The sequence below is a fragment of the Moschus berezovskii genome, chromosome 22 (assembly GCF_049115385.1).
Source record: "Moschus berezovskii isolate FMDL1 chromosome 22, NW_MosBer_1.0, whole genome shotgun sequence".
Lineage (NCBI taxonomy): Eukaryota > Metazoa > Chordata > Mammalia > Artiodactyla > Moschidae > Moschus > Moschus berezovskii.
Window position 1 is genome coordinate 1,256,734 of NC_142481.1, and position 21,870 is coordinate 1,278,603.

General features: G+C 43.8%; 1 protein-coding gene and 1 non-coding gene across 4 annotated transcripts; both read left to right on the top strand.

The window, feature by feature from the left end:
- Positions 1-1,146: 1,146 nt before the first annotated feature.
- On the top strand, positions 1,147-1,253 carry LOC129547396 (U6 spliceosomal RNA). Its single transcript, XR_008684070.1, has one exon. It is a non-coding gene; the product is annotated as a U6 spliceosomal RNA (small nuclear RNA).
- A 2,087-nt stretch (positions 1,254-3,340) lies between these two features.
- ZNF772 (zinc finger protein 772) lies at positions 3,341-20,332 on the top strand. 3 transcript variants are annotated; one of them, XM_088830397.1, is made up of 4 exons: positions 3,472-3,519; positions 6,248-6,374; positions 6,894-7,016; positions 7,995-20,332. In XM_088830397.1, exons 1-4 carry the CDS (start codon positions 3,487-3,489, stop codon positions 9,140-9,142), a joined length of 1,431 nt encoding a protein of 476 aa, XP_088686523.1. In that variant the 5' UTR covers positions 3,472-3,486; the 3' UTR covers positions 9,143-20,332. The 3 variants fall into 3 exon arrangements, 2 of the variants coding, with proteins under 2 accessions (XP_055267270.2, XP_088686523.1); XM_055411295.2 differs by lacking the exon at positions 6,894-7,016 and having other exon boundaries at positions 3,341-3,519; XR_016035862.1 differs by lacking the exons at positions 6,248-6,374; positions 6,894-7,016; positions 7,995-20,332 and adding an exon at positions 5,468-6,226 and having other exon boundaries at positions 3,341-3,519.
- Positions 20,333-21,870: the final 1,538 nt, after the last annotated feature.

The window sequence follows — 21,870 nt, forward strand, 5'->3', positions numbered from 1 at the left end:
GAGTTTAGAGATCAGCTTGCATCCCTTTCAGCTAGGCCTCCCCTCAACGCTCATGTCTTTCTACCCAATACAGCTAACCACACCCCTCCCTCACTTTTCAGTTTTTCTTAAAACTTTTAGGGAGTTCGGTTGTTTGGGCATGAGACATCCATCTCTCTACCTGTCTCTGCAGTGAACCTTTCACAGCTCCAAACTCCTACGTTTTGGTATAATTTGGCTTCACTGTTTGTGGGTCACACAGACTTGCATTGAGTAACAGAGCTGCAGAGATGGTGGCGGAGGAGAAATCATAGTGAGGAACTCTGCCAGACTCTCTAGAGACCATCCTTATTGTAGATGGGCTTGTATTTCAATGTCCCTGCACAGGTGGTGCTCCAGTCTTTCATTCTCTTGAAGGACTTAAAGAGGATCTTGAGGACCACAAGAAAGTGGTTTCCTTAGAGTGAACCAATTATATGTTACCAAGTTTCTTGTGCCAGTGCAATGCCCAATATAAAAAACCTGGTGATGAAGCAAAGACTGAGTTCTGAATGTAGGTGATGACATAGTCAAGGATCCCAAAAAAGAAAAGCAAACCAAAAAACACATCAGCACATACACTACTCAATATGGCCTTGGCACCTGGCAAAGGAGTTTTATCATCAAAGGCATACTAGCTTTGGCATCCCAGGAAGGGGGGATGTTTTCATCTTTATCTCAAAAATAGACAGTCTTTACTTCCGGTCAGTGTGTTCTTTTCTTTAATAACTAATGTAGACATGCAGTGCATATTTGATAAGCCACAAAGAAGCTGTTTTGGTTAACCTAAAGTTCAAATTAAATTATTGTATAAGTCAGAATGACTTTCCCATATCTTCAGTCAGTTCAGTTCAGTTGCTCAGTCGTGTCTCTTTGCTACCCCTTGGACTGCAGCACGCCAGGCTTCCCTGTCCATCCTGTACATTAGTAAGTGAAATTTTCTCTCGTCACTTTTCTATTCAGATATTTTTACGATGCCTAAAATGAATTGAATACATCTGTGTATACAGAGTGAGAAATACTTCTGTAATAAGGGCAGGGCAGGCCCTAGCTAAAGCAGTCCCATCAAGCCATTGGTCTGAGGGGTGCAGTGAATCCCTCTACATCTTCTGTATAAAAGGAGCCTGAGTGCTCGCTTCGGCAGCACATATACTAAAATTGGAATGATACACAGAAGATTAGCATGGCCCCTGCGTAAGGATGACACGCAAATTCATGAAGCGTTCCATATTTTTGTCATTCCTTAGTGTATAATTTTAAAATTGTTTTAAATAGTAAAATGTGTCGTGCATGTAGTTGAAAAAAAAAAAAAAAGGAGCCTGAGTCCAGATTGAGGGAAGATGGTTTTTTTGAGATGCCAGTCTGCCATCTTCTAGGTCTGCTAGCTTTCTGAATAAAGTCGTCATTCCTTGTTCCAACAACTTTTCCTCTGATTTATTGGCCTGTAATACAGTGAGCAGAGCAAACTTGGGCCCCAAAACATTTCTTGTAAAAAAGTGTTACTCACTGGGTTAGACACAACACTGATTGTAATGGCAGGACAAATATTTTCTAAAGTAACCAGAGACACCAGGATTGTCCACCTGTTTGGTAGCTCCCCAAATCCCTACTGCACTTTCATGTCATGGTGGCCATGTCTGGAGTCTCTGCTGCTCTTATTTCTGACTAAATTCTGAGGCCCACAGAAGCAATCCTAGTGCTTCACAATCCATGTGTACATTTGATAACAACATACTATATATTAGCTTCCTCCTATAGAGGTCTGATTTGTGTTAGCATCTGGTGTGTTCATTTGATTTTTCTGGTGAGCATTCTCCATGTAAGTTCAGCTCAGTCGCTCAGTCGTGTCTGACTCTTGGTGACCCCATGGACTGCAGCATGAGAGGCTTTCCTGTCCGTCACCAACTCCCAGAGCTTGCGCAAACCCATGTCCATTGAGTCAGTGATGCCATCTGACCATCTCATCCTCTGTGGTCCCCTTCTCCCACCTTCAATCTTTCCCAGCATTAGGGTCTTTTCCAATGAGTCAGTTCTTCACATCAGGTGGCCAAAGGATTGGAGTTTCAGTTTCAGCATCAGTCCTCCAATGAATATTCAGGACTGATTTCCTTTACTCCAAAATCACTGCAGATGGTGACTGCAGCCATGAAATTAAAAGACGTTTGCTCCTTGGAAGGAAAGTTATGACTAACCTAGACAGCATATTAAAAAGCAGAGACATTACTTTGCCAACGAAGGTCCGTCTAGTCAAGGCTATGGTTTTTCCAGTAGTCATGTATGGAGGTGAGAGTTGGACTTTAAATAAAGCTAGGTGCTGAAGAATTTTTGCTTTTGAACTGTGGTGTTGGAGGAGACTATTGAGAGTCCCTTGGACTGCAAGGAGATTCAACCAGTACATCCTAAAGGGTGTTCACTGGGCGGACTGATGTTGAAGCTGAAACTTCAGTCCTTTGGCCACCTGATGCGAAGAGCTCAGGTGAAAAGCTGAGAGCTCATTTGAAAAGACCCTGATGCTGGGAAAGAATGAGGGCAGGAGGAGAAGGGGACAACAGAAGATGAGATAGTTGGATAGCCTCACCAACTCAATGGACATGAGTTTGGGTAGACTCCGGGCATTGGTGATGGACAGGGAGGCCTGGCCTGCTGCAGTCCATGGGGTTGCGAAGTGTTGGAAACGACTGAGCGACTGAATTGAAGTGGTTGGATCTCCTTGCAGTCCAAGGGACTCTCAAGAGTCTTTTCCAACACCACAGTTCAAAAGCATCAATTCTTCGGCGCTCAGCTTTCTTTATAGTTCAATTCTCACATCCATACATGACTACTGAACATTTGTGTTGCGTTATAGACTACTTTGGAGAAGGAGATGGCAACCCACTCCAGTATTCTTGCCTGGAGAATCCCATGGACGGAGGAGCCTGGTGGGCTACAGCCCATGGGGTCGCAAAGAGTTGGACACGACTGAGCGACTTGACTTTATAGACTACACTCACTGGAAATATAGGTGTGGCTCCTTTAAGAGGAAGCAAGCCTCTGCCTAATCCTCAAACTGAAACCTTTTCTTGGTGGCGTTAGCTAGTTAGCTCCACTTGTGACCTGGAGGTGGCTCCAATGCCCCACTTCATCGTTGGTGCTGTGGGAACTATATTACCCAGGAGCCTCCGCAGCTCTGGGCCAATGCGGCCCCAAGAAAGGGGCGTTTCCGTTCATAGGGACGATGCCTGGGCGGGACTTCCTGTTCCAGTCTTGGGCGGACGTATTACTTTCGGATTAGTCCACCAGGCCCGTCTCCAGAAGGCTCCGTCACACACGGGGTGACGCGATGGGGACAACGTGAGAGGCGTTGTTGCCCTAAATAGACGCGGACCTGAGGGTTTGTAGTGGCACCGCTTGGGTGACCCAGCCGCCGGAGCCCGAGCCCTAGCCCCTGTGGCTCTGCAGCTACTCGCCTTCCCCAGTCCGCAGGTGCCGATGGCGGCCGCGGTGCTGATGGACCCGGCGCAGGTGGGTGCTGCGCCCCCGGGTCCTCCCTCGACCTCCGTCTCTGAAGCCTCGAATGAGGGAATCCTCAGAGCCCCGCAGCTCTGGGCCCTGTATCCCGTTTGTAGGGGCGCCTTTGGGCGGACATTTCGGACAGCCCGCGTGATGGGATGACAGGACGTTACAGAAGGTGGGGCCGGAATGTGCAGAGCATTTGGGAAACCTGGAGTCTGAGTCTTTGGTGTCTGAAAAGATCAGAGGGTCTGAGCAGCTGTGCCTTCATTCTGAAGGTGATGGGAGCACGGAAGGTTCTAAACAAAGAGACCACAGCTGATGGTTTAAAATGTAGACTGTCCAGGTGTGAACAGTCTTGACGTGAGAGTGAGGACAGTGGAGCCCAGAAATGTTGAGAGATGGTCCAAGGCCACGCAGTTGTTAGATGGCCCAGAGGACTGCGGCACACAGGGTAGACTGTCAGCCCCTGGTCCTTATGGCCGAGCAGCAGCAGGAGAGAGGCCTGAGGCTCTCTTGGGGGCTTTTTCGTGGTTGCTTCTCTCTCACAGACTCCCTGTACCTACAGGTTCCCCGATCTCAGACGTAATTATGGGATTTATACAGTGAGTCTAGGCTGTCCAGTCTCTCATCGATTCCACCTTCACCCTCACCCATCAGGGCTCCAGGATTGTGGTTTCATAGAACACTTTACCTTGTACTCTCCCAGCTCTTGAGTCTGGGGACCCCTGAGAAACATCAAGCTCAGAGTACTCAGTCCAGTCCAGGGGTTATATGGCAGGGCACTGACTCCTGGTGACCATTGGAATAAGGTGTGGCAGTTTGTTCCAGGCACAGGAAGCAGCACACCTGATGGTGAGATTGAATTGGGGATTAAAAAAAAAAAAACACTACAGATCTTCACCGAGTCTGGTAGCAGGAGTCAGGCCTGAAATGGCCAACTGAGAAGCTAGGCCTCTGTTCCGAGGGTGGTGTAGCCATGGCAGATGTGGAGCAGAGGAAGGAGGTGATCTGATCTGGGTTTTCACAGCTTCCCTGTAGATGCCAGGTTTGATCCCTGGGTTGGGAAGATCCCTTGAAGAAGGAAATGGCAATCCACTCCAGTGTTCTTGCCTGGGAAATTCCATGGACAGAGGAGCCTGGCGGGCTACAATCCATGCGGTCGCAAAGAGTTGGGCACATCTTAGTGACTGAACAACAACAAGGACAACTCTGAATTCAAAGTGGAGAACAGGCTATGTGGTGAGGGTTGAGGGAATTAGGATAGAGGTGAGGAGAAAGACTGGGGAGAAGGCTGCTTCTGTATTCCAGGTGAGTTGTAATAATGGTTGGGCCAGAGGGGTCGCTTTGTAGATGGGAGAGGCAATTGGGTCAGATTTTCTGTATAGAAAAGAGACATCCCCAAGGTGTTAGGCCATATCAGTCAGAAGGGTAGAAGCTCCTTCAGCTGAGGTGGGCAAGTTAGTGGTAGAAGTAACTCTGCATATGGGTATCAGTAGTTTATTTGTGGCCACATGGAGAGTCTGAGATGTGCCAGAGAACCCTTGAGGTATCCAGTGAGCTGCTAGACACGGGGCTGAAGTTATATGGAGGGGTTCAGGAGAGAGACATGCAAAAAGTAGAAGATGGTATGTACCTAGGTTTACAAGGGAAAAACTACAGCAACACAACAGTACCCTCCTGCCGCTTCCAGCACAGCGGGTGAGAAAGACCTGATACAGTGAGCAGGTACGGAAAAAACAGACACAAATAATTTGGCAAGTGGGGAGTCAGGGGACCCTCCTGCTCTCCATGACAGGAAGACAGAATGGCTCCTTTCAGCTTGCACTTTATTGGCTGAAGTCACATGAGATCATTAGGGAATAGCTGTACTGGGGAGTTTGATCAGCGCACTGTAAAGGAGTAAAGTTATAGCTCTGCTGTTGATTAGGAACATCTTGTTTTGTTTCCATGGTGGCAGACTCAGGGGCAGGCAGTGAAGTGGAGCAGAGAGCACGTCCCACCCCAAGAATGTCCGTTTGGCATACTTTCTAGGACAGTCAAGAGGACGCAGTTTGCCGCACCCTGGAGTCATGGGGCAGCTGCTGGTCTCTGCCCTAGGCTGCAACACCTTCCTGCAGTTTCCTGGGAATGATTGCCTGGTAACGGTTACTCAGTAACAGGTGCCTGCAAATGCCTGCACGCCAGCTCCGCACCTGTTAGCTGTTGAGTTCCTCAAGGTTTGGCGGCATGTGAACGACATTACCCAGCAGGCTCTGCTCTCTGTGGGGCAGTTAATGAGCTAGGAAAGTGATAGTGGAGGCCAGCTGGGTAAGCGGCCAGAGTTGTGAGAGAGTGATCCAGAAGAGCAATGTGCATGTGGAAAAGGAGTGTGAATTGATGGCCCTTGCGTCTCGGTTTTGGGGGCTTAAGGAAGAAAGATGAGTCTAACTTTGGTTGTCTGGTAATCATGATTTTAGCAACTTTCAAAGAACTGGCTGGAAGGAGGTGGGTGGGGGTGCTGTGCCCCATACCAGCCCCAGAGTTCAGACAGGCCTTTCTGCCCCACCTGCCTGCTGTTGCTGTGGGTGGACACAGTGATCAACGGGACCCTGAGGAGAGAGCAGACACACATGGCACCTAGTGCTGGTGTTTCCTCTGAGTTGAGCTGGGTGGGAAGGAATGGTCAGGGGAGTTCTGTGGGGGCAGATGGGATCCTGGGAAGGAGACTGCTCACAGACTGCTCTCCCCATTGTGGCAGGGGAATGTGACCTTTGAGGACGTGTTCGTGTCCTTCTCCCAGGAGGAGTGGGGGCTCCTTGATGAGGCTCAGAGGCTGCTGTACCGCGAAGTGATGCTGGAGAACTTTGCACTGATGGACTCACTGGGTAAGGCCCTCTTGTCCCCTACAGTGCCTGGACTGGACTCTTCCCCTTCCCTATTTCCTGGATCAGAACCATAGGCAGTACCACCACCCGCCCTGGTTCCCTGGAGTAGGTGCCATGGGTGCCAGGTGTGAACTGTGGGCTCTAGCACCTCTGGTTTCTGAGTGGTCCCTCTACCTGCTGCCCTGAAGGCTTGCATGGAGGAATGCAGACATGAAGTGGCTAGTTGTTACCCAGTGGATCATGTCTGGTTTGTCCTCTCCCTGACTGGGTGCCTCTGTCCAGATCCATGGCACTCTTGTGCCCCAGGTTGTGCCCCCACCTTCCTCTAGCTGACGTTTCTCATAGCCTACCTGTATCAGGAATCCCAAGGACCCAGTACAATCACTATTTGTTGGGACCACTAGGCTATTCCTGCAAGACAATACTTCAGAGTTATTTTCATGATATTTAGGTTTCTTCTCTGAGGGGTGGGTCACCCACACCTGTGCTGGCCATTTACCTGTCCTGTCTTTTCCTTAGGATACGCATCTTCTATGTCCCATGGGGTTTCCCCACAGGAGCTGGGCAGGGAGCCCTGGGTCTCTGACTGGGCTGACATGACTCTAGCCCTGACCAGAGAGGCTCAGATTGCAGGTGGCCCTGGTGAGTGGGAGCTGGGGAAAGTGTGATGTCAGGCTGGGTTCTGATCACTCTCCAGCCTCTCAGTGCCCACAGTGGTTTAAGTGCCAAGGCCACTGCCCACACTTCATTCCTGTCTTTACTGCCCTGTTTACACATTTACCTTTTATGCTGTGACCTTTGATAGTTCCTCACCTCTGCCCGCATCTCAGCTGTTCCTCTCCACTGCTTCCTCTGTACTGCTCTCCAACACTGGCTTATATGCTTTGTGTGTCATGAGAGGTGCACATACTTCAAATAATTCTTCAGTTCAGTTCAGTCGCTCAGTCGTGTCCGACTCTTTGCAACCCCATGAACCACAGCACGCCAGGCCTCCCTGTCCATCACCAACTCCCGGAGTTCACTCAAACTCATGTCCATCGAGTTGGTGATGCCATCCAGCCATCTCATTCTCTGTCGTCCCCGTCTCCTCCTACCCCCAATCCCTCCTAGCATCAGACTCTTTTCCAGTGAGTCAACTCGTCGCATGAGGTGGCCAAAGTATTGCAGTTTCAGCTTTAGCATCAGTCCTTCCAGTGAACACCCAGGACTGATCTCCTTTAGAATGGACTGGTTGGATCTCCTTGCAGTCCAAGGGACTCTCAAATAATTCTTAAATATCAGCTATTCTATTCATTTGAGCTGTTTAGCAAGCACACTGTTCTTCTGCATGTCTCCCCAGCTGCCAAGGCCTTCCTACAGTGCATTTGTGGATAATTTCATTAGGGACCCTGGCTCTTTCTGGGCTGTTCTTCAGATCTGTGTCCTCTCCTCATCAAGGCCACTTCCAGCCTGTGACCTTTAGATGCCAAAGACTGTAGAACAGCTCTTTACTCAACTTGCACCCTGGCCTTTTGTCCTGATGGCAGACCTCAGTCTTAGTTTTGATAAACACACATTTGTAATAACTGCCCCTTCCCACCAGTGTCACTGTGTACTTTACCAGCATCTGTCTGCTTTCAGGTTGTTGGCATGGAATAGAGGAGAATGAGATCCGTTTTGAGCAGAGCATTTCTGTAAAAAGAGTGTCTAAGAACATCATTCTTAAGATGATTCCATCTTCCCAGAAGGCCCACCACTGTGAGACATGTGGCCCAATCTTGAGAAATGTTCCGCACATGGCTGAGCACCAGGAAACACGTCCTGGGCAGAAATCATACCTGTGTGTGGCATGTGGGAAACAGCTGTGGTTCAGTGCAAACTTCCCCCTCCACAGTCAGCACAGCGGAGAGAAACCCCACAGGAGGGATGTGCACAGGGCCCTTCTTGTGAGCAGCTGCCCTGTCCAGTCGTTGGAGACACCCTTTACCACAGGGGAGGGTTGTGAGGACTTTCCAACCAGCTCAAGCATGTTTCAGCACCATTACCCTCTTAGCAAGTGGAAGCCACAAAGTGACAACCACTGTGCAGAGATCTTTTACAGTGGACAAAAGCATTATGAATGCAGCGACTGTGGGAAGGTCTTCAGCCGCAAAGACTCACTTGTTCAGCACCAGAGAGTCCACACTGGAGAGAGGCCTTACAAGTGCAGCGAATGTGGGAAAACCTTTAGCCGCAAACCCATACTTGCACAGCACCAGAGGATCCACACTGGAGAGATGCCCTACGAGTGTGGCATATGTGGGAAAGTTTTTAATCATAGCTCTAATCTCATTGTACACCAGAGAGTCCACACTGGAGCAAGGCCTTACAAGTGCAGTGAATGTGGGAAGGCCTACAGTCACAAATCCACACTTGTTCAGCACGAGAGTATCCACACAGGAGAAAGGCCTTATGAGTGCAGTGAATGTGGGAAATACTTCGGCCACAAATACAGACTCATTAAGCACTGGAGTGTTCATACTGGGGCACGGCCTTATGAGTGCATTGCATGTGGGAAGTTTTTCAGCCAAAGTTCTGATCTTATTGCCCACCAGAGAGTTCACAATGGTGAGAAGCCGTATGTGTGCAGTGAGTGTGGAAAAGCCTTTAGCCACAAACATGTGCTTATCCAGCACCTTAGAATCCACACTGGAGAAAGGCCGTATAAATGCAGTGAGTGTGGGAAAGCCTTCAGGCAAAGGGCTTCCCTCATCAGACATTGGAAGGTTCACGCTGGAGAAAGGCCTTAGGAGAGCAGGGAGTACTCCATCTTATTCACCATAGTGAGTGACACCAGAGAGAGGCTCTGAGAGGAGCCTTCGTGAGGAGCCATAAGCTGGAAGATGAGCTTCATGTGTTTGAACTCCCACCCTGAGAAGATTCTTCTGTGTGCCAGCTCTGTGGGAAGCAGTATACAATACTCTGGGGCAGTATTGCACTTCATAACATGCCTTGGCCACTGTGAAAGGCCTCTGCATGCTTGCCAACAAGCATGTCACTGCCATCGTCTGAAAGAAGCCATACATCTGTGCAACAGCAGGGCCCCACATTGTGCATATGTCACCCCAGACGCTTTGATGGGCAAGATCTCTGCTCTTCCTGTCTTCCCTAGAAGGCACCATCGGTAGCCTGACCCTATTGCTGATCCTCCTTCCTGCTCGCTACTGGTGGAAGCATGGGTGTGACCCATTTTCTGTCAGAAGAATGCAAGCTCGGTTCTGCTGGTTGCCTGCAGAGATGTCCATATTTCAAACTATTGGTCTCTTGTGACCCTCGTGATGAGTTTGACCAGCCCCCAAGTCACCTGACCTGGAAATTGTCTGCCTCATATTGTTCTGGTTTTGCAACACATGCCTTAGTTTCTAAGCTATCTTTACTCCTGGGAACTTTGTTCACTCTCTGGGTTGATTTGAGAACAGAATTGGGCTTGCCAGCCTGAAAGAATGAACAGCTTGTGTGACAGCACCAGCTGTTGAGTCTCAGTGGTATTTGCAGAATGGTGAAGAAAGAACAGCTCTTATTCTAGTTTCAGCCTAATTTACATTGCTGCTCAAGGCCTCCTGGGAAAGAATACCAGGCTTTGCAGGCCTAATTGTGTGTCTTGTATGTTGAGATGACTTGTGTGACCAAAGTCTTCTTGAGCAGGTTGTCAAGGTCTTGACAACCTCTGATGTATGTGGGAACAGCATGAATTGGGTCCCATGTTCCCAGGGAATGTTTCAGAATTTGATTCCCTGGGACCTGCTGGCATCCCTGACATCTATTATTTGGGAGGCAGATGTCACTGTCACCTACATGGACCAGTTAGGAATCATAATTGATACAGAGACACTGATTAATAGGAAGTTGGGAGACCATAGCCAACTACAGGGAATGTAACTTAAAGGTGTATCCACAAACTTGTGCATCACTGTGACTTTGGTATGAGGGTTTATGGAAATTCTCAGGACTCTCATATTTGTGTCTTACAATCTTACGGGCGATGGTTACTGTCTAAAATACAATGAAAATATTCTGTAATTTCACATACTTACAGTGTATAATTTGATTTTTGTGTGTGTATGTGACCCCATGGATTATAGTCTTCCAGGCTTCTGTCCTATCCATGGGATTTTCCAGGCCAGAATACTGCAGTAGGTTGCCATTTTCTTCTCCAGGGGATCTTTATGACCCAGGGATCAAACCCCTGAACCCCCGTTGGATTCTTTACCACTGAGTTTTGATACACGTTTGCACCTTTGAAACCAAGTTTCCTGATTCCTTTTGTAGTATCTCTTCCCATCACCCTTGCTAGGCAACCACTCATCTTGCTTTCTGTCACTATACATTCGTTTGTATTTCTTAGAATTTTAAATGTGTGTGTGTATAGAATAACTTAAAATGTATTTTTATGGTTCTGGCTTTATGGTTCTACCCTAAACTCTGCATAATTATTTTGTGATTTATCAATGTTGTGTGTATCAGTTCATTCTTTTTCATCCATACTGTTGCTTAAAATATTCCACTTTAGAGAAATAGTTCCAAAGCAAGTGACCCAGGAGAGAACTCACAAAGACAAAGCTACAGTTTCTGTTATGACCTTAACCTGGAAGTGATGTGCCACCGTTTCTGACTTACTCTTTGGATAATACAGACTAATCTGGTACACAGTGCAAGGGGACTCACTTTACAACAGTGAGAATGCAACATGGTAGGTATTTGTGGGAGCATTTCTTGGATACTGGTGACCACAATCATAGTTTTTCTTTTTTTACCTTTGTGTATAGTCTTTTAATGAGGAATTATATTGACTGATTTCAAAAATTAAACCAACCTTGCATTTCTGAGGTAAATCCCTTTTGATCATTATGTACTACTCTTTTTATGAATGGTTCAATTTTATACGCTGGTTTTCTTGTTGAAGATTTTTGTATCTATGCTCATGAGAGTTGTTAGTTTCTCTTTCTCTTTTTTTTTTTTGACTCTGATATTTTTAATGCTTGAGTTTGGTTGCTATCAGCGTAATGTTGGGTTTACAGAACAAGTTGATTAAGTATCCCTTGCTCTTTAATTTTCTGGACAAGTTTGTGAAGAATTGACAGTATTTCTTTCTTGTTTGATAGAATTCACCAATGAAGTATGTAGGCCTTGAGTCTATTTTGTGGAAAAGTTTCTAACTGTAAAATTCCATAGTGAACCTGTGCTATGCTTACTCACTCAGTCATATCCAACTCTCCCTCTGTAGACCACAGGTTCCTCTGTCCCCCAGATTTTCCAGGCAAGAATACTGGAGTGGGTTGTCATTTCCTGCTCCAGAAGATCTTCCCAATTCAGGAATTGAACTTGCCTCTTAGTAGCGTAGTGAAGTTGCTCAGTCATGTCTGACTCTTTGCAACCCCATGGACTGTAGCCTACCAGGCTCCTCCATCCATGGGATTTTCCAGGCAAGAGTACTGGAGTGGGTTGCCATTTTCTTTTCCAGGGGATCTTGCCTCTCTGTGTCTCCTGAATTGGCAGGCAGATTGCTTACCACTAGCACCTCCTGGGAAGCCATAGTGGACCTAGGTTTATAGAATTTACTCCCCCCAACACACACACCTATACACACAGTAAGATTTGGTAGTTTGTATCTCTCCTGGAGTTTTTTTACTTAAGTAGTCAAATTTTTCAAGCTATTCTGTTTATTATTTTAGCAGCTGTAGAATCTGTAGTGGTGCCTCCTCTCTTTATATTGATAATGTCTGTATTTTTTTAATCAGCGATTTATCAGCTTTATTGATCTTCTTAGAGCACTTCACTGATTTTTCTGTTTTGTTTTGTTTTCCCTCATTATGACTTTACTGTTACCTTTTGCTTTTACTATCTTTCATTTCTCTTCTGCTACATTTTAGCATGGAAGTTGAGTTCCTTCATTTGAAACCTTTGGGTTTTTTGCTAATATAGGTGCTGAATACTGAGAATCACCCTGTAACAACTGCTTTAATTACCTCCCACAAAACTTAATATGTTGTATTTTCATTTACATTATTTTAAACCTTTTCCAGTTTTGTTTTAAATTTCTTCTGACATGGTTCTTTTAGAAGTATGTTATTTGGGCTTTTCTTTTTGGTAATTGATTTCTAATTTAATTCATTATAGTCAAAGTATACACATTATGACTTGAATTATTTACATTTATATGTATTTGCTTTATGGCCCAGAATATGGGTTATCCTGTGTTTCACATTAACTTGAAATGAATGTATAATGTGTTCTTGTTTGGTGAAGAGTTTCTACAAATGTCATCTTAAGTTAATGTAATTAATAATGTCTAAGTTTTCTGTGTCCTTACTGATGGGATGGGCACTGCTCTGTCAATTATTTGAATGGGGTTGTTGACATCTCTGACTCTAAAAGTGGATTTTCCTATTTTTCTGTTTAGTTCTATCATGTTTTCCTTTATACTGTTTATTTTTATTCTATTTTTGTTTTTTTATTTGCTTTCTGTCTTTTTATTAGGTGAATGAACATTTCCTATTGTTATGTCCACTTAATGAGTAGACCTCTTTAGCATTAAGAAAAGGCCCTCTTGGGACTTCCCTGGTGGTCCACTGGTTAAGATTCTGTGTAAGTACTGCGTGCTAGCCGATTGTGCCACTGGAGCATTAGACTCTGTACTCCCAATGCATGGGGCCTGGGTTCAGTCCCTGGTCAGGGAACTAGATCCCCCATGCCACAACTAAGGCCTGGGGTCCTCTTTATCTATAGTGATATTCTTTGCCCTAAAATCCACCTTGTCACACACTGTTAACATTGTGTAGTTTTGATTCAATACTCATTTTGCCTTTTTGAGTGAGTGAAAGTTGCTCAGTCATGCCTGACTTTTTGCAACCCCATGGAATTCTCCAGGCCAGAATATTGGAGTGGGTAGCCATTCCCTTCTCCAGGGATCTTCCCAACCCAGGAATTGAACCTAGGTCTTCTGCATTGCAGGCAGATTCTTTACCAGCTGAGCCACAAGGGAAGACCTTTGCCTTTTGGGGTACTGAAAATACCTGGTTTTCAGTAAATATTCTTTATATATTTTTAAGGTTTTTATAATGTGGACTGTTTTTTGAAAGTCTTTATTAATTTGTTACAATATTGTTTCTGTTGTATGTTTTGGTTTTTTTGACCATGAGGCATGTGGGATCTTAACTCATTGACCGGGGATCAAACCTGTACCTCCTTCATTGAAAGACGAAGTCTTAACCACTGGACTGCCAGGGAAGTCCCAGAGATACTCTCAATATTTTACATGCTTAAGTTACTTAGAGTATGATCTTTTGGGATGTTGATTCCAAACATTTTTAGGTGGAATTACTGCAGCATTCATTTTAAGGCTATTTTCTCACCCTCTGCTGAAACACAAGTCATTCTGTATTTTCTACCTTATGCTTCCTAAGGTTTCTGATTTAAACTGATTAGAACAGGTGCTATTCTGTTCTCTACATTAGCCTTGGAAATTGATTCATTGAATCCTTTTGGGTGTTTCTTTACCTAACCTCTGGTTCTTCCCTACCTATATATACAGATTTGTACTGAGCTGAATACTTGAGGATGACCCTCTGTATGTCTCTCTTGTCCTGTGCTCTATTGGACTCCAGACACCTTAGCAGGCCCAGATTGTAAGTTCTTTCTCATATCAGGATGATTTTGGGGGTCTCCCTGGTCTCAGCACTTTTGTATTAGAGCCTGGGAACTTCCTTTCATGGAAACCTGAGATGTCCATGGGGCTCGTGTCATTTATTTGCTCTCTTTCATAGGTCACTGGTATTTTTTCCAATATATTAAGAATCAATTTCATGTACTTTATTTTTTTTTCAAGAAAATCTATGAATCCTCCAAAGCAGATACTTTGAATAAATTAGTAGAATTGATAACACCTCCAATTACATCAGGAAAAAAAAAGAGAAATCACATGTTTATAAATATAAGCAAGGAAAGAAGGTATAGCACTAGTTATCTTTGAGACATAATGGATAATGTGTGATTATTTTATATTTTGACTGCGCCATGTGGCATGTGGGATCTTAGTTCCCTAAGAGCAAAACCAGGTAATGAAATATCAGTGTGTGAGTGTAGATGCAAAAAAAAAAAAAAACCTTAACAAAATTTTAGAGAATTAAATGTGTGTGTATTTATATATGGCATATTTTGAATTGTTAAGCCAGTTTTACACTCCTGATAATGATTATAACCTAGTGAGATTGATCATGAATATAAGGTTGATTTAGGGGCTTCCCCGGTGACTCGGCTATAAAGAATCTGCCTGCAATGTAGGAAACACAGGTTCGATCCCTGGGTCGTGAAGATCCCCTGGAGGAGGGCATGGCAACCCCCTCCAGTTTTCTTGCCTGGAGAATCCCATGGACAGAGGAGCCTGGCAGGCTACAGTCCAAGGTTTGCAAAGAGTCAGACATGACTGAAGTGACTTAGCATACATGCACACAAGGTTGGTTTAACAATTGAACATATATTAATTTAATCCATATTAACTAGAAGGTATGGTATAATGAATATATCTGGTCTTTGTCCCAGGTTCCTGTCACAGAGCTTGAGAAATCATGAAATTCCTGGTGTGATAAGAGTCTGGTGCTAATGGAGTGACTCTTGATAAGCCCCTAGAAAGTTTCAGGATGAGGACTGGTTACCAGAAAGACCAAGCGTATGATTAAAAGTTTGAAACTGAGCCAGACAGACCTGTGGGGAGAGAAGAGGGTCTAGATGTTTTGTTCTGGCATGTGACCATGATCTAATTAGTTGTGTCTGTGTAATCAAATTCTGATCCAAACACTGGATGGACAACAAGACTGGATGGGGCTTCTGGTTGGTGAACACATTGATGTGCAGGAGAGTGGTATGTCTGTACTCCCCAGACACAGGTCATGGAAACTTCACACGTGGGACCTGCCAATACCTTGGCCTTGTGTTTGTTCCATTGGCTGTTCCTGAGATGTATTCTTGATAACAAAACTGGAATCATAGGTATAGCACTCTTAGTAGGTCCTCTGAGCCATTCTAGTCAATTCTTGAACCTGAGGGGATCATGAGAACTGAAATTATAGCCAGCTGGCCAGAAGTGCAGTTGGGCCCTGTGACTTGAAACTCCTTTCTGAAGTGAGGAGGACTTTCTTATGGAGGACTGAACCCTTAAAGATGTGGAGACCGACACAAACTCTGGGTAGTTGGTGTCAGAAAATTGATGTCAGAACCAATAAATGGTAGCATTAGAAACCGAAAGCTGACATTACACTGAATGGGGAAAGTTTGGATGTTTTCCCCCTGATACCAGGAATAAGGAGGAATGTCCACTCTCACAGCTTCTATGTAATGTTGCACTGAGAGTCTGTTCTGATGACAAAATTAGAATAAATGATGTGCAAATTGTAAAGGAAGAACCAAAGTGGCCATTATTCACAGATGACGTGCTTATCTATTTAGAAAACCCTTTACTATATATTAAAAAAATAAGATCTAATTGATTAATCAAGGTTCCAGGATAAAAAGTCAATATACCATAAATGTTTGGAAATTGAAAAACTATACTGCTTACTGTAGCGTCAATATATGAAATATATAGGAATCTATGAAAGAAAATACATTCAACAACTACAAAGCAAATTTACAAAACTTCACTGAGACATAACCATGTTTCTGAACCTAAGGACTTAGTATTTTAATTTTTCTTCTGTAATTGTGCTGTTGGTTCACACAGCTATCAAATTGCCAGTGACTTTGGTAGAAATTGGTAAAATGATTCTAAAATTCATATGAAAATTCAAAAGACCTAAAATACTCAAATTTTGGAAAGAACACAAATTTTAAAGGTTTTGGTCTGATTTTAAGAATCAATTATAGAATTATTATAGAACTTTACTAACAAAAGTATAATATTGTTGAAAGGATAGACAAAATATAGAGTACAGAAACAGACCCACACCTGTACTGTCTATTTTCAATAAAATTGCCAATGTATTTTAAGACTAAAACAAAAATGTTTTCAACAAAATGCTCTAAGATAACATCCATATGAAAAATAAAGTAACAGAAACCCTCAACATCTCATCATTTAGTAATCTGAAGTTCATAACCTTGAATGTCTGAAACACAAACTATACATCTCATAGGAGATATGGATGAGGAGCACTCTGAACATGGGTTATAAACAAAGACTTTTTTTTACCAGACATAAAAACCAAAACCCAAATAAAATAATAAATTGAGACTTATTCAAAATTAAAAATCTTTGCTATTAAAAAGATCCATCTGTGAAAGTTAAGGGAATACCCTGGTGGTCCAGTGGGTAAGACTCAGTGTTTTCATTGAGGTGACCTGGGTTCAATCCCCGATTGGGGAACTAAGATCCTACAAGCCATATGGTGGGGCCAGAAAAAGGAAAGAAGAAAGTTTAAAGTATAAACCAAACTTCATCTGATTAATAACTGGTGTCCAGAATTTTAAAATAAATTCTTTACAAGAATAAGGAAAACTGATTTTTTAAAAATAAAATTTTTGAATACATGTTTCACCAAAGAAGATAACATGAATATGGGACTTCCGTGGTGGTCCAGTAGTTCAGTTCAGTCACTCAGTCATGTCCGACTCTTTGCAACCCCGTGGACTGCAGCACACCACTCTTCCTTGTCTATCAGCAACTCCTGGAGCCTACTCAAACTCGTGTCCATTGAGTCAGTGATGCCATCCAGCCATCTCATCCTCTGTCATCCCCTTCTCCCGCCTTCTATCTTTCCCAGCATCGGGGTATTTTCCAGTGAGTCGGTTCTTTGCATCAGGTGGACAAAGTATTGGAGTTTCAGCTTCAGCATCAGTCCTTCCAATGAACACCCAGGACTGATTTCCTTTAGGATTGACTGGTGTGATCTCCCTGCTGTCCGAGGAACTCTCAAGAGTCTTCTCCAACACCACAGTTCAAAAGCATCAATTCTTCAGCACTCAGCTTTCTTTATAGTACAGTCCAGTGGTTAAGACTCCCCAGTTCCAATGCAGGGGGTAAGGGTTCAACCTCTGGTTTGGGAACTAAGATCCCAAATGCTGCACAGTGCAACAACAACAAAAAGTAATAAGCATGTGAAAACATGATCAATATCATTAATCACTAAGAAAAGTGCAAATTATACACAAGGCACCAAAACATACTTCAGTGCAATAGAACTCCCATACATTACTGGTGGAATGCAAAATGTTAAAACCCACTTTAAAAAACTCATAATTTCTATAAAATGACAGATACACTTATCATGTGATACAGCCATGTAATCTGCAGGTATATTGCCAAGAGGAATTAAAAAAGCTGTGTCCACAGAAGTACTTTACTGTTCACAGCAACAGCAGCTTTTTTGATTAGAGCCAATAGCTAGGGGAAAAAAGATTCTGCAAATGCGCATGAATAAATGACTCGGTAATAGTACTAGTTTGCTAGGCCTGTCATCATAAAATACCACAACCTGGATGGCCTAAACAATAGATGCCTATCCTCTCATAGTTCTGGAGGCCAGAAGTCCAAGATCAAGATGCTGTTAGGTGCCTCTGCGGCCTCCTTGGTTTGCAGACAGCCGCTGTTCTTGTATCCTTCCTCCAGAGACCTCTGCAGGGGATGGGCTCAGCTGCAGTGCAGGAGGCCAGTGGGAAGGTGGGAATTTCTTTGACTGTTTTCCTTTATTTCTGCATTTTTTCACTTCTCTGATTAATCTTATTCTTTTGCTAAGGTTTTTGCACAGACAAAATGCAGGTAGAGGACATGAGGCTGGTGGAGGAAGGACCATAGGACCCTGTTCTGTTTCACAATCCTTGAGTGTAGACCATCATCTTTCCTAAACCATCGTATTGTGTTCAGGGCTCATTTCCCCAGGGAGTTTCTCCTTCTGGAGAGTTTATCTATGGTCTCATGTGTTCCAGTGGTCCATCTTTTTTTTTTTTTTTTAATGGAAGGGATGAGACTGCTTTTTATTTTTTGGCTGTGCTAGGTCTTTGTTGCTGCATGGGTTTTTCTCTGTTGTGGCAAACAGAGGCTACACTCTAGTTGTGGTGGGTGGGCGTCTCACTGTGGTGGCTTCTTGTATTGCAGAGTATGAGCTCTAGAACACGTGGGTTTCAGTAGTTACAGCACATGGGCTTATTAATTTCTGTTCCCGGGCTTTAGACACAAGCTCAATGGTTGTGGTGCTCAGCATGTGGGATCTTCCAGGAACGGAGATCAAACCTGGGTTTACTGCATTGGCAGGCAGGTTCTTCACCACTGAACCATGAGGGAAGCCCTCCAGTGGTCCATCTTTATCTTTGGCTTGTCCCAGTTGGCAATCCCCTGAGGCTTGCTGAATCTGGGATGATACATTTTCAAACGAGGCCAGGTGAGAAGGCAAGGTGGTCTCAGCTTTTGTGTTGTCCTCTGAAGGGAATACAATATACAAAAAGGATTCTGTGTGATGGCAACATAGAAGAAAAATCTTACTAGAGAAAGGGCTTTTGAGTGCAGCAAATATCAGAAAACCTCCATTAGAAAGTCCCATCTCATTTATCACCAGAGAATCCACATTGCAGACAGAATGAGTGCTGTGGGGAACTCTTTAGATCTAACCACATTAAACAGAATCCACAGTGGTAAGGACCATATGAAAGGGTCTGTGCTACTGTATGGCGCAGGGAACTATATTAAGTATCTTGAAATGACATAAAAGAAAAAAATATATATATGGAATCGCTTTGCTGTACACTTGAAACATTGTAAATCAATTATAATTTTTTAAGAAAAAAAAGACGTTATGAGTTCAGAAGTTATGGTAAATTAGGTACAACGATAAACTCCTAGATTACTGGGAGAAATAACAATCTCAGATTTGCAGATGATACCAGTTTAATGGCAGAAAGTGGGAAAATGGCAGAAAGAGGAACTAAGAAACCTCTTGATGAGGATGAAAGAGGAAAGTGAAAAAGCTGGCTTAAAACTCAACATTCAAAAAACCATGATCATGAAATCTGGTCCCTTCACTTGATGGCAAATAGAAGGGAAAAAGTGAAAGCAGTGGCAAGTTTTATTTTCTTAGACTCCAAAATCACTGAGGATGGTGACTGTAGCCATGAAATTAAAAAACACTTTCTCCTTGGTAGAAAAACTATGACAAACCTAGGCATCATATTAAAAAGCAGAGACATCAGTTTGCTAACAAAGGTATGTATTGTTAGAGCTATGGTTTTTCAAGTAGTCATATATGGATGTGAGAGTTGGACTATAAAGAAGGCTGAGCACTGAAGAATTCATGCTTCCAAACTGTGGTGCTGGAGAAAACTATTGAGAATCCCTTGGACAGCAAGGAGATCAAACCAGTCAATCATAAAGAAAATCAATCCTGAATATTCATTGGGAAGACTGATGCTGAAGCTGAAGCTATAATACTTTGGCCAACTGATGGGAAGAGCTAACTCATTGGGAAAGACTCATACTGGGAAAGATTGAAGGCAAAAGGAGAAGGGGGCGAGAAGATGAGTTGGTTAGATAGCATCACCGACTCAATGGACATAAATTTGAGGAAACTCCAGGTGATAGTGGAGGATAAAGCCTGATGTGCTGCAGTCTATGGAGTGGCAAAGAGTCCAACACGACTTAGCAACTGAACAAAAGCCACAACCAATTCTTAACACTGGAAAAACTCCTATAAGTTATGTTGGAATGGGCCTTCTGAGTACAGTGAACATGAATGTTGTTTTGGTAGAGCTATCCACAAGGGCTTCTCTTGTGTCTCAGCTGGTAAAGAATCTGCCTGCAATGCAGGAGACCCTGGTTCGATTCCTGGGTGGAGAAGATCTGCTGGAGAAGGGATAGGCTACCCACTCCGGTATTCTTGCCTGGAGAATCCAATGGATGGAGGAGTCTGGTGGGCTACAGTTCATAGGGTCACAAAGAGTTGGACATGATTGAGGTGACTTAGCACGCAACCTTTCTTAGCTTTTCCAAGTGAGTGTGTATGTGCTAAGTTGCTTCAATCATGTCCAACTTTTTGTAACCCTATGGACTAGAGGCCACCAGGCTCCTCTGTCCATGGGATTCTCCAGGTGAGAATAATTTTCCTGACCCAGGAATCAAACCCAGATTTCTTGTGTCTCTCTTGCATTGGCAGACTGGTTCTTTACCACTTGTGCCACCTGGGAGTTCAGTCAGTCATGTCAGACTCTTTGTGACCCCATGGACTGCAGCACACCAGGCCTCCCTCTCCATCACCAACTCCCAGAGCTTGCTCAAACTCATGTCCATCAAATCGGTGATACCACCCAACCATCTCATTCTCTGTCCCATTCTCCTCCTGCCTTCAATCTTTCCCAGCATCAGGGTCTTTTCCAATGAGTCTTTTTTTCGCATCAGGTGGCCTAAGTATTGTAACTTTAGCTTCAGCATCAGTTCTTCCAATGAATATTCAAGACTGATTTCCTTTAGGATTGACTGGTTTATTCTCTTTGCTGTCCAAGGGACTCTCAAGAGTCTTCTCCAACACCACAGTTCAAAAACATCGATTCTTCAGTGCTCAACCTTCTTTATGTTCCAACTCTCACATCCATACCTGACTACTGGAAAAACCATAGCCTTGACTAGATGGACCTTTGTTGGCAAAGTAATGTCTCTGCTTTTTAATATGCTGTCTAGATTGGTCATTACTTTTCTTCCAAGGACCAAAGATCTTAATTTCATGGCTGCAGTCACCATCTGCAGTGATTTCAGAGCCCAAGAAAATAAAGTCCATCACTGTTTCCATCATTTCCCCATCTATTTGTCATGAAGTGATGGGACCAGATACTATGATCTTTGTTTTTTGAATGTTGAGTTTTAATCCAGTTTTTTCACTCTATTTCAGCTTTATATAGAGGCTTTTTAGTTCCTCTTTGCTTTCTGCCATAAGGGTGGTGTGACTTGCATATCTGAGGTTATTGATATTTCTTCTGGCAATCTTGATTTCAGTTTGTGCTTTATCCAGCCTGGCATTTCTCATGATAGACTCTGCATATAAGCTAAATAAACAGGGTGATAATATACGGCCTTGATGTACTCCTTTCCACATTTTGAACCAGTCTGTTGGCCCATGTCTGGTTCTGACTGTTGCTTCTTGACCTGTATACAGATTTCTCAGGAGGCAGGTAAGGTGGTCTGGTATTCCCATCTCTTGTAAAAATTTTCCATAGTTTTTTGTGATCCACACAAAGGCTTTAGCGAAGTCAATGAAACAGAAGTAGATGTTTTGCTGTAATTCTCTTGCTTTTTCTATGATCCAACTGATGTTGTCAATTTGATCTCTGGTTCCTCTGCTTTTTCTAAATCCAGCTTGAACATCTGGAAGTTCACGGTTCATGTACTGTTGAAGCCTAGCATGGAGAATTTTGAGCATTACTTTGCTAGCATGTGAAATGAGTGCAGTTAGGGTAGTTTGAACATTCTTTGGTACTGCCCTTCTTTGTGATTGGAATGAAAACTGAC